The 13,477-nt window shown below is 44.0% G+C and overlaps 1 protein-coding gene across 3 annotated transcripts in view; it reads right to left on the bottom strand.

The window, feature by feature from the left end:
* The window catches only part of dnaaf9 (dynein axonemal assembly factor 9), a 258,377-nt gene that overhangs the window by 69,140 nt on the left and 175,760 nt on the right, over window positions 1-13,477 (bottom strand). For all 3 annotated transcript variants that reach the window (XM_059650397.1, XM_059650389.1, XM_059650395.1), the window contains one exon: window positions 7,800-7,946. In XM_059650397.1, the coding sequence (XP_059506380.1) occupies window positions 7,800-7,946 (147 nt within the window). The remainder of the gene's footprint in view (window positions 1-7,799; window positions 7,947-13,477) is intronic.

Here is a 13,477-nt window from a genome sequence, read left to right as displayed (position 1 = left end):
TGCGTTATATCCGGAGGTTGGTAGGGTGGTGTGTGAGAACGAGGGGGATCCTCTTGGGGCGGTTGTGGCGGGGGCGGGGTGTGAGGGATGTGTCGCAGGAAATGCGGGAGACGCGGTCAAGGGCATTCTCAATCACCGTGGGGGGAAAGTTGCGGTCCTTAAAGAACTTGGACATCTGGGATGTGCGGGAGTGGAATGTCTTATCGTGGGAGCAGATGCGGCGGAGGCGGAGGAATTGGGAATAGGGGATGGAATTTTTGCAGGAGGGTGGGTGGGAGGAGGTGTATTCTAGGTAGCTGTGGGAGTCGGTGGGCTTGAAATGGACATCAGTTACAAGCTGGTTGCCTGAGATGGAGACTGAGAGGTCCAGGAAGGTGAGGGATGTGCTGGAGATGGCCCAGGTGAACTGAAGGTTGGGGTGGAAGGTGTTGGTGAAGTGGATGAACTGTTCGAGCTTTCCGCCATTTACAATCCGACCCCACCACCCAAGACATTTTTCCATCCCCTCCCCTGTCTGCTTTCCGGAGAGACCACTCTCTCCGTGACTCCCTTGTTCGCTCCACACTGCCCTCCAACCCCACCACACCCGGCACCTTCCCCTGCAACCGCAGGAAATGCTACACTTGTCCCCACACCTCCTCCCTCACCCCCATCCCAGGCCCCAAGATGACATTCCACATTAAGCAGAGGTTCACCTGCACATCTGCCAATGTGGTATACTGCATCCACTGTACCCGGTGCGGCTTCCTCTACATTGGGGAAACCAAGCGGAGGCTTGGGGACCGCTTTGCAGAACACCTCCGCTCAGTTCGCAAAAAACAACTGCACCTCCCAGTCGCAAACCATTTCCACTCCCCCTCCCATTCTCTTGATGACATGTCCATCATGGGCCTCCTGCACTGCCACAATGATGCCACCCGAAGGTTGCAGGAACAGCAACTCATATTCCGCCTGGGAACCCTGCAGCCATATGGTATCAATGTGGACTTCACCAGTTTCAAAATCTCCCCTTCCCCCACTGCATCCCTAAACCAGCCCAGTTCATCCCCTCCCCCCACTGCACCACACAACCAGCCCAGCTCTTCCCCCCCACCCACTGCATCCCAAAACCAGTCCAACCTGTCTCTGCCTCCCTAACCGGTTCTTCCTCTCACCCATCCCTTCCTCCCACCCCAAGCCACACCCCCAGCTACCTACTAACCTCATCCCACCTCCTTGACCTGTCCGTCTTCCCTGGACTGACCTATCCCCTCCCTACCCTCCCCACCTACACCCTCTCCACCTATCTTCTTTACTCTCCATCTTCGGTCCGCCTCCCCCTCTCTCCCTATTTATTCCAGTTCCCTCCCCCCATCCCCCTCTCTGATGAAGGGTCTAGGCCCGAAACGTCAGCTTTTGTGCTCCTGAGATGCTGCTTGGCCTGCTGTGTTCATCCAGCCTCACATTTTATTATCTATGAAGTAGAGTATGCCGGTAAACCTTGCCGAGGGAAGAGGGGAACTTGGATGAGAGATGTGCAGGGTAGGTGTGTGGAATAGGTAGTTAATGGCCCCTCGGATTGTACAGGCACGAAACCTAGGTATGGGAAGGAAGGGGTTAACTGTACAAATCCCAACTCCTATCTGTTTTGCTTTAATGGAACTGGGACTTGCTGTGTGCATGCTCTCGTCACTAATCACAACCATAATGTTTTCTGGCCCCATCATTGCATAAAAAGAACTTGCACAACAAAAGGAGGACTGTTGAACTGCTCTGTTTAGAATCTAAGCCAATAACTGTGACCCTGGGCATACAGTGGACTCGTGAGGATTGTAATGGCACCCATGTAGAAACGGACTACGGGACGTTTCCGTTTAACTCCGCAGATTTCCATCCATATGAGGGTCAGTCCTCCTGGAATAGCTATCAATATTATTTGAACAATAAAGGAATTAAGGGATACAGTGAGAATGCAGGTAAGTGGATCCGAGTCCATGAAAAGATCAGCCATGATCTTATTGAATGGCGGAGCAGGCTCGAAGGGGTGAATGGCCTATTCCTAGTTCTTACGTTCTAAGGAATACGTGAGTCTGTTACCTGCTACTGGGTTAAGAAGGGATTTTGTTTTCCTTCTTAAAGGGACCTTCACGACTGCCACTCCAATTGTGTCGGTGCTGTTTGCTGTTGGGACCATTGGGACCCGACTGCCTTGGGCTCTTCCTTGGGATACGACTTCCTGGGAACTATTAGCTTGGGAGGCTCCCAAGGGGTGGTGGCCACAAGAAAACAGAAGTTACCTTATGTGGGCTCACCGCCCTGGGAAACAGCACAACGAAGGCATTGGAGGCAGTCAACCAAGAATTAGCCGAACTTTGGCTCTATTGCTCAGCAAACCTGGTATGTAGTGGACTATCAACTGGGTCAGAAAGGAGGAGTGTATATACTATTATAGTGGACAAGTGCATTACCCATATTACCAACGAGTCCTTTAATATTACCCAGACTATGCAAGCCATACAGGGGGAGTTGGAACAGTGCAGAGAGGGACCCTGACCTGGGTGGGGTGGGGGAAGGAGGCAGACGGGAAGGTGGTGGTGTGAAGCTTGTTGAGATGGCTTATGAGCAATTCTTGGGGCTCATACCTGCTGCATGGGTTAGTTATTACAGCTGTCTGCTGTATACTTATTGTATGCCTGAACTCTTGCTGCAGACCTGTGTTTGGCAGACTAGCAGCTCCTTTCCTGGCCCCAATATAGGCTATCATGAAATGATAAAGGGAGGAATGAGATGTTACTGGAATAACATTCCATTGATTTCTATATTCTCCAAAATTTAATGCTCTTTTATCTGCTTACACAAAGGTATGCAGACACTGCCTTAAAAAAAACTTCCTGCCCTACTAGGATTATGTACAAACTTTGTAAATCTTTATTTTCCTGCACAGGGTATGTGGAAACTGTCTCAAACAAGATTAAGTGGAAAGCGTTTGAAAATGTGTGACACTTATCCTGTAAAATATGTAACTTCTGTTTCTGCTAAAGAAGCCAAGGCACTGACTTTTGGTCAAGCCAGACACTTCAGCGGCTTGAAATTACATTCTGTCACTTCGGCAACTTGAAATCGCTTCCTGTTATTAGCAGTCACTTTGCAAACAATCAATACTGTATCCTGCTCTCTTTATGTTTTCGATGTAGTAGTTGTTTTTGTATCATGTCACTGTCTGATGACATGACTGTTTCATGTATCATGCCATCGTGAGATGTAAAATTGTTTCATGTATTATGCACTCGATAAGGTATAAAAAGGAGGGACTGTCCGCTGCTCTGGGAGAATCGCTTACGAGACTCTGCATTCTGTGCCGGGTTGAGTACAGTGATCCTTCACAGCTTGTACTTGCTTTGTAATAAAGGTTATGTGTTTTTCTAAACAGGTCAGTGTCTTGTTATTGCATCAAGTCCGTGAGGGTCTCCGAAAACGATCCTAACACGTGCTGCACATTTTGAGAGTCAAAATATGATGAAAACAGCTGTTCGAAGCCTACCTATGTCCTTCAAAACAGCAGCCATCTGCTTATATCATTTAAAGGTTCCTGAAACCTCATCCAATGTACGTTATCAGATCACCCTTGACCTCCCATTTATGAAATGTTCAAAATCACTTTCAGTTTGAGCTCTAGCAAGTGCAGACAGGTGTCATGAAACAAGTAGACATCATGGGACTGACACGGACGCTGTCCATTCAGGTATTAAGAGTTAGAGGCTTTTCAGGTGAACAGTTGCACCAGTCTTCAGGTCTCAAGTCTAAGCAACGGACTAAAATCTTCTGACTTCCAAGAAGCGTATTTATAAAAAGTGACCATCTGTCCTTCTTGTGGTTCCTAAGAAAACGTTCAGTACATTTATCTCTACTCCATCTTTTCAAATGAACTACTGCCCGCAAACCTTGGAACAATCCTCAAAGTATTAATAATAAAGTGTCTTCATAACACCAAGAAAAACAGAGCATATGTAAATCAGTGGAGTTGGTGCAGAGTTGCTTTCCCTTTTGAACTTGTGAAAGAGATGTGTTTTCAAACAGCCAGCGAAAACCATCAATATAAGTCGCAACAAAAACATGACACCTAAGGGTGACAGGAACTTTTAAAAACCTTTCTGAAGGATTCTCCAACAGTCAGAAACTCTCCCAACAGGTGCTTCTCTTTTTCTCCCATGAGCGCTAACAAAATCCCTACACCAGATGAAAATAGCATGTGGAAAGAAACACAATTCTCCTGTGTCTCTCACTATGGGAACCTGAGCTCAAAAGAGGTGCCCAGCCACTTACATTCAAGACATCCAAATCTGCCAAAAGGCTACAAGAAAATGGTATGGGTTCAATCAAGTAGAGGGAAACAATTATTCAGGCAGAGTAAAACTAACTTCAGCATTGTGCAGACTCATTCTCACCACAACTAGGAAGTAAAAATCCAGCACAAAGCATTCAAGAAAGTTAGGCAAGGAGAAAATGGAAGAGCAGCAGCATTGACAAAGGACAGTATAGTGCTCAAGAGTGAGGATATTTCAAGGGGAGGTAATCACAAAGTAGTAATGCCACTGGAGTACGAATTCAGAATCACAAGCTTCTGACTGGAAATATAGGTCCAAATTCCACAAAGACAGATGATGAAACCTGAATTGAATAAAAGCTGGAATTAAAAGCTAGCCTAATTACTCTTTTTTTGCACATTTTTCAATGCGACATCAAGAAGCCCAAACAAAACTGGAATCAATGGGTATTAGGGGTCAAACTCTCTACTGTTTGGAGTCATAACTAGCACACAGGAAGATGGTTATAGTAGTTGGAGGTCATCTCAGCTCCAGGACATCTCCGCAAGAGTTCCACAGGGCAGTGTCCAAGTTTAATTTCTACTCCTTTCATTGTCATGGTTTTTTTTGAAGATATCCCTATACCTGTCCAAAATCTCCAGCAAACTTGTTTTTCAGTCTGGCAGCCTTCCCATTTTAACTTTAATTTTCAGCAACCAGGAGCACCCAAATAATGCGAAATAGTTGCCTTTCACTACGTACAGAGGTAGATGACACAGTTGCTCCTAATTTCTGTTTCTGATCTTGTTACTATGATACAGGAAACCATTCAAGTGGGGTCTATAACTAGACATGGAGTGGCAGTTGGGGACAGGTTAGCGAGAGGGCTGACACTATTGTCTGCAAAGAACCAAAGTCCAGAAAGCTGTGATTCCTGGCTGGTGCCAGGGTTCAGGACATGTGCTCTGGGATGGAGTGACAGCAAAGGTTAAAATGCACAGAACTATGAGGAAATCAAAAAAGAATGAATAAAAGGCTCTGTGTCTGAACGCAAGTAGCATTCTAAACAAAACAAACGAACAGGAGGAATAGGGCAAATAGAGTCATGACTCACTGGGATGCCTTGCTGGAAATCAAGTAAGGCTATTCCCAGAGCTGTTGCAAATGTGAAAAAAATTAAATCAAACTACCCAAAGTCCTCAGGGAAACTGCAGGTGGAGTTTAATCCAGGTAAGTGTGAGGTGCTGCATTTTGGGAGATCAAATGTTAAAGAAAAGTATACAGTTAATGGCAGGACTCTGAACAGCACTGATGCACAGAAGGATCTTGGGGTTTAAGTCCAAAGCTCCCTGAAAGTAGCCAAGCAAGTAGAGAGGGTGATAAAGAAGACATATGGCATGCTTGCCTTTGATGGTTGGGGAATTGAGTACAACAGTCAGCCTGTCATGTGATAATGGGAACTGCAGATGCTGGAGAATCCAAGATAACAAAGTGTGTAGCTGGATGAACACAGCAGGCCAAGCAGCATCTCAGGAGCACAAAAGCTGACGTTTCGGGCCTAGAACCTTCATCAGATCTGATGAAGGGTCAAGGCCTGAAACGTCAGCTTTTGTGCTCCTGAGATGCTGCTTGGCCTGCTGTGTTCATCCAGCTACACACTTTGTTATCTCAGCCTGTCATGTTACAGCTTTAGAAGATTTTTGATTAGGCCACATTTAGAGTACTGCATTCAATTCTGGTTGCCACATGACAGGAAGGATGTGGAGGCTTTGGAGAGGGTGCAGAAGAGCTTTATCAGGATGCTGCCGAGATGAGAGGTTATGAGGCTATGAGGCATAAGGAGAGGCTAGAAAAACTCAGGTTGTTTTCTTCAGCGGCACAGGCTAACAAAACTTCACAGAAGTCTGTAAAACTAGGTGATGCCTAGCTAGGGTTGATGGGCAGAATCATTTGCCAGAGATAAAATGTCTAATACTAGGGGGGTATGCATTTAAAGATCAGAGGGGGAAAGTTCAAAGGAAACGTGACAGGCAAGATATGCAGAAAATGACATAAGTCTGGAACGCACTGCCGGGGTGACGATGGAGGCAGGTACAATAGAGGCATTTAAGGGGCTTTTAGATAAGCACATGAATTTGCAAGCAATGGAAAAATATGGACAAATGGTCGGCAGAAGAGATTAGCTTCATTTGGCATCAGAAATGGCCCAACATTATGGGCCAAAGGGCCTGTTCCTGTGCTGTACAGCTCCACGTTTTCCACGTGTGGATCTGAACACCACTATTTTCAGACAGCTCCTACTTCAGGTCCCCGCGAGTAAAATTATTTGGAAAGGTATTATAGTTGCACCAGCTTCAGATAAAATGGGGAGGGAAAACAGGGAGGGACAATTAATCACCGATGGCACTTCTCTAGGTCCGTATAAAAGCCACTAATGTATACATGTGAAGCAAAATCCAAGTGCTGGAGAAAGTCAGTAGATTTAGGTCACTACTGTTAGGAAGAAAAATAGAACGTTTCAAGTCCAGTGACCGAAAATAGCTGGGAAAGGGGTGGTGTTTATACTGATGATGGCTGGGGTGAGTGGATAAAATATGTGGAAATGGGAGATAGTGTGAGTGCAAAGGACACACAAACGCTAGGCTAGAAAAAAAATACTAAAATATAAACGGTCGAAAATAGTTTGGCTACTCTGGAAGTAACCTACACAAAACAGGACCTAGGGGGTCTAGGGAAAGTGAAAGGAACATAAAAGGAGGATGTTCTGAAGTTGTTAAAATTCAGTATTGAGTCCTGAATCATAAGAGAAGCTTAGAATCCCTCAAGTGTTGAAAGAGGCCATCTGGCCCACTGATTTCCCACCGGCCTGAAGAGAACCCAGAACCAGGCCTCCCACAATATCCGCATAAACCCCAAATTAACATGGCTAATCCAAGTAACCTGTCCATCCCTGGACACTTGAAGCCAATCCATCTAAGCTACACATTTCTGAACTGTGGAAGGAAACTGGAGAATCTGGAGGACACCCACACAGACATGCGAAGAACACAAACTCCACAAGGACAATCAGCCCAGGCTGGAATCAAACCCAGTTCCCTGGTGCTGTGAGGCTACCCCAACTGAAGGCTATAACTACAAGGATGAAGAAGTTTTGTTCTTCAAGCTCAAAGGTATGTACTGACTTGGCCCCATTCCAGGATAAATGCCATGAGTTTAAAGCCAAATTGAGTACTCACAAAAAGAATCAAAGGAAAATCACCTGCACACAACAGTTAAATCTTAAAGGGATTATAACGTTTACAGATAGATAAGAAGTTTGTTTTTATTCAGAAATGCCAACTGTTTCTTTGGCTAATTGTTGGTTATGGAAATATCTATATAGAAAGGATGTTGGCTATTTTTAAAATGAGTTCTTGTAATACACTCATTTGGAAATTGTATCAATTTCTAACAGCAGGCATAATACAAAATGTGATTATTGAAAATCATCCACAATTTTTGTCCTTACACTCTTACCTGGCAGTAGAAGGATCTGTAGATTTTTGATCTTGGCATAAGTGCAAACATCAAGAAGTTCGATGCAGTGTGTAAATGAATGGGCAGGTGTGGAAGCAGCATTTTCTTGTATTCAATGATAAGTACAGTGACAACACCTGGGGAATTCTAGAGCATTAAAAGAAACATTAATTAAATGTAGCCTCTAAGAATCAGTATCTGATCTGGGGCAGAATAGCGATTTAAGTGTTTCTCCAGGAAGAATAAAATCAAGTTAGGAATTCAATGTTTTTACAACTAATTTAATCCATTAAAAGAAAAATGTTAAACATGCATGACAATGTCTGGTTTATTCTGTCAAATACTGACATATTTGTAACATTAGAAACTTTTACTAAGTGAGGAAAGAATCTCAATAGTCACTGAAATAGAAACAGAAATAGGTGCAGGAGTAGACCACTCGTCCCTTCAATCCTGCTTCACCATTCACTATGATCATGGCTGATCATTTAACTCAATAGCTTGTTCCTGGTTTTCCCTGATATCTTTCGATCCTTTTAGTTCCAAGTGATACATCAAACTCCTTGAAAACCATGAAATATTTTGGCCTTGGCTGTATTCTGTGGAAGTAAATTCCATAGACTTACCACTCTCTGGGTCTCCAAATTTCTGCTCATCTGATTCACTCACATCCTTCCACTGTGATCTCTGGATCTGGACTCCCCTCATTGGAAAAATCCTTTCTGCACCAACTCTGTCCAGCCCCTTACTCTGCTGAGGTCTTGTGAATTTGATCCTAACCAATTCAACCTCGGCTGGTAAGCAGTCCTGCCATCCCCGCAACCAGTCTGTAATACTTCACCACACACCCTCGACAACAAAACATCCATCCTCGGATAAGGACACCAAAGCTGTGCACAACATTTCAGGTGTATTCACACCAAGGCCCTATACAATTGCAACAAAGCAGCCCTGTACTCAAGCTAATAAAGTGTGAAGCTGGATGAACACAGCAGGCCAAGCAGCATCTCAGGAGCTCCTGAGATGCTGCTTGGCCTGCTGGGTTCATCCAAATTCACACTTTATTATCTTGGATTCTCCAGCATCTGCAGTTCCCATTTGCCCTGTACTCAAAACCTCTTGCAACAAAGGCCAACATACCATCTTTACCACCTGCTGAACCTGCATGCTTGTTACCTCAGCAACTTTTATGTGAGAACACCAGCAGGTCTGGCAGCATCTGTGAAGAAAAACAAAATCAGAGTTAAAGTTTCAGGTCTGCTGACCCTTCCTCTGAACTGTTCTGAGGGTCACCAGTCCTGAAACGTTAACTTTTTCTGCATAGATGCTGCCAGACCTGTTGAACTTTTCCAGCAACTTCTGTTTTTGTTCCTGATTTACAGCATCGGCATTCCATCGGTTTTTATGAGGTTTTTAATTGCACGTACACTCTCAATTTACGGGCAGATAGTGAACAACTTTGCTGTTTATATACTGAAAGTGGATACCATCATAATTATCTGCATGAAACCTCATCTGCCATGCATTTACCCACTCAACTCAACTTGTCCAAATCACAGAGAAGAATCTCTGCATCCATCTCACAGCTGACCCTCCCACCCAGCTTTGAATCACCTGTAAATCTGGAGGTATTACATTTAGTTCCCTCATCCAAATCACTAATACATACTCTGAATAGTTTGGGGCCTACCACTGATCTCTGCAATATCCCAGTCATTTCCCGCATTTGGATTCATTTCATTCATATCCTGTTTTCTGTCCGCTGATCAATTTCTATCCATCTCAAAAACTGTACACCCCAATTACATGCACTTTAATTTTAAATGCAGAGCATTATTGAAAGCCTTCTGAAAGTCCAAATCTAGGTGATTCCCCCATCATCAATTCTACAAGTTACATCCTCGACGAATTGTTAAGCGGGGCTTTTTTGTTCATCAATCCATACTGACTCTGTCTGATACTGCCATTGCTTTCCAAATATTTAGCTGTTAATTCTTTTATAAGAGATTCTAGCATTTCCTACACTATCAATGTCGGTCTGACTGGCCTATGATACCCATTTTTCTTTCTACCTTCGTTCTTCAATAGAGGAATTATGTGAGCTAACTTCCTATCTTAAGAAATTATTCTAAAGTTAATAGAAACTTAGAAGATGACCAACAATGCATCTACTGGTACTAGGGCCACTGAAGTGCTCAGTTAGAAGGGGGAACAAACAGTGAAAAGTCCAAGGAATGGCATTAAAGAACATTTCTCTTGCAGAAAGTTAGCAATGACAATGATGATGCATCGCATGCCATTAAGCCAACTGTACTTGTGACAACCCTCTGGAAAGGCTGCTCAGTTTTGTTCCACTCTCCTGTCCTTCGTCCAGAGGCTGCAATTTTTTTCCAATTTAAAGATTTCTCTTTTGAAAATTCTGATTGAAATCTGCTGCTGCCACTGTAAAAGGCAGTACATTTCAAATTATCACAACTTAGTCTATCAGTATAAACTACTGTCACGAGGCACCAAATGGATTGCCGTTCCTTCTGAAACTACATACTATTTCTTCTACAACAGAGTGGAGGAATGGAGTTTTCAGACTGACTGGTCTGTAATTTCCAAGATTATCTCTATTCCCTTTCTTAAACAAGGGAATGACATTTACCACCCTCCAAACTTCTGTTACTACTCCAGTGGACAGTGACGATGCAAAGATCATTGCCAAAGGAGCAGCAATCTTTTCTCTTGCTTCCCTTAGCAACCTTGGGGATATCCCGTATAGCCCAGGAGACTTATCTATCCTCATGGTTTTCAAAATTTCAGCTTCCATCCTAACTCTCTACATTCACTTTTCAGGTCTTCATCCCGTTTCCTAGCTATGTCATTGAGACTGATGTGTACCACGACTTCTGGCTGCTCTCCATCCCCCTCAAGGATCCTGAAGACTCAATCCAAAACATCCATGACTCTGGCACCTGGGAGGCAGCCCCCAATCCAGGGGTCTTGTCTGGTACCACATAATCTCCTGTCTGTTCCCCTAAACATTGAATCTCCTATCACTGTCGCTCTCCTCTTCATCCCACTTCCCTTCTGAGCCACAGAGCCAGGATCAGTGCCATAGACCGGGCTGCTATGGCTTTCCCCTGGTAGGTCTTCTCCCTCCCCCACGCCCCCCTGCCCCACCCCACCCCCAACCCAACATCCAAAACTGCATACTTATTATTGAAGGGAATGGCCACAGGGATTCCTGCAGTCTGCCTATTCCCATTCTCCTTCCTGACAGTCACTAAGCTACCTTTGTCCTGTAACTTGGGTGTCACCACCTCTCCATAACTCCTCTCTATCATCCCCTCAGCCCCCATATCATCCAGAGTTCCATCCAGCTCGTGGTCTGAGAGGAGCTGGAGTTGGGTGCACTTTTCGCAGGCGAAGTCAGAAGCGACACCAGTAGTGGCCCTTACCTCCCACATCCTACATGATGAGCATGCAACTGCCCTAGCTTCCATTCCATAAGACATAGGAGTGGAAGTAAGGCCATTTGGCCCATCGAGTCCACTCCACCATTTAATCATGGCTGATGGGCATTTCAACTGCACTTCCCTGCACTCTCCCTCCACTCTAGATTGCCAGGAGAATAAACAAAATAAAACCTCACTTTACCAATCCTCTACAGTCTTTTTTTTGGTTAGAGGAGGACGACGGGCAAGAGATGCTACATGTGTAGTGTTTTGGGTTTAGACAATGCTCGATTATAAAAGTCCACTTCCGCATTTTCACCTCCCCCGCTGCTCAAATCAAGAAGCCCGGGATTTAGTCAAAAGGATGAGAATTTTAAAGGGAAAAACCAAAAACTGGATCTTGCAATACAGAATAACTACTGGGGAAAAAGGACTTTATAGTTTTACCATGGAAGTCACAGAAAGGGTAACTAGCATAAATAGGTGCACAATGGGGTGGGGGATAAAAAAAAAATCAATCTCAGCACTTTTAATGAAATTATGATATTGAAACAGCAATGAATGAGTTTTTAAAACACCCAGCCAAACTAGTTGGAAAATGAAAAATCTCCAAGACAAATTAGACTACTTAATTCAAAAAAGATCTGATTAAGACATTGGGGGAAGCTAAGGAAGAAATTTCAGGCCCTAGCAAAAATATCTGTACCGTTGACAGCCATGGTTAAGGTGCTGGAAGACTGGAAGGTGGCTAATGTTGATCCATTACTTAAGAAAGAAATAGCAGGGAACTACAGACAAACAAACCTGACATCAGCGGTGGGCGAAATTGTTGGAGAGGATTCTGAGACACAGAATTTGTGTGTACTTGAAAAGACAAGGACTGATTAAGGATAGTGCATCTCACAAACTTGGTTGAGTTTTTTTGAAGAGGTAACCAAGCCAAAATATGAAGGCAAAACGGTACATATAATCGACAAGAACTGGCCTTCGACAAGATTACACATGGTTGACTCGTTAGTAAGGTTAGAACACATTGGATCCAAGGAGAGCTTGCCAATTGGATACAAATTTAGCTTAAAGATAGGAGACAGCGAGTGGTGGTGGAGGGTCGATTTTTAGAGACTGGAGGCCGGTGACCAGCGCTGTGCCACAAGAATTGATGCTGGGTCCACGGCTTTTCATTGTTTATACAAAAGATTTGTATGTGAATATAGGAGACATGATTACTAAGTCTGTGGATGATGCCAGAATTTGTGATATTGTGAACAGTGAATTAAGGACATCTAAGAGTACAACAGGATCTCAATCAACTGGGTCAATGGATTTTAATTCAGATAAATGCGAGGTGTTGCATGTTGGGAAGTCAAACCAAGGCAGGACTTACGCCATTAACAGTAGGGTCCAAGGGAGTGCTGTCAAACAGAAAGACCAAGGGATGCAGGCACATAGTTCCTTGAAGGTAGCATCTCAGGTAGACTGGATTCTAAAGGTGGTATGTGGCAACTCACCTCTATCAGTCACAGCATTGAGTACAGCAGTTGGTATGTCATGTAACAGCTGTACAAGACATCAGTATGGCCACATTTGGAGTATGGCATACAATTATGATGTAGCAAAGTTGGGTAGAATACTTGTGGATTGGAAGGCAGGACATTGGAATTGGGCATTTGTGAACTGTTGGTGTTTGTAAAATGCTATGGGGGAAAGCAGTGGTCCCTTGAAAAGATGATGCGCTTTTCCCATGTTTAGAGATTCAAAAAGGATGTCTGTGGGATTCCAGGTGCACACAGGACCTGAAGTGAAACACTTGTATCAAAAGGTTATGCTGCTAGCAGGTAAAGCAGCATTTTTACCAAGTCGACAGGTTTTCAAATTTAGCCAAACAACTTAAGTCAGGCCCAAAAACCAATCAAGTTTAAATCTGACGTTTCGGGTCTATACCCCGAAGAAGCTTTCCTGCCCATTTGATCCTGCTTGGCCTGCTGTGTTCATCCAGTTCTACACCTTGTTATCTCAGATTCTCCAGCATCGGCAGTTCCTACTATTCCTAAGTTTAAATCTGATAGTTTTGACAGCATAGGGCCAGTTGTATTGTAAGAAACTGATTTGTCATAATGGGTATAAAATGAGGTCATCTGAAAAATCAGGGCAGCACCAACATCTACCAAGAGAACAGCTCTCAGTTCTAAAAGAAAGAGTCACTGGTTCTCACAGAATTCTCTAAGCCTTACAGTA

This window comes from Stegostoma tigrinum, chromosome 1, assembly GCF_030684315.1.
Source record: "Stegostoma tigrinum isolate sSteTig4 chromosome 1, sSteTig4.hap1, whole genome shotgun sequence".
In the NCBI taxonomy this organism is placed as follows: Eukaryota; Metazoa; Chordata; class Chondrichthyes; order Orectolobiformes; family Stegostomatidae; genus Stegostoma; species Stegostoma tigrinum.
Note: the sequence above shows the minus strand (reverse complement) of the source record. Positions and strands in the feature narration are given on the sequence as shown.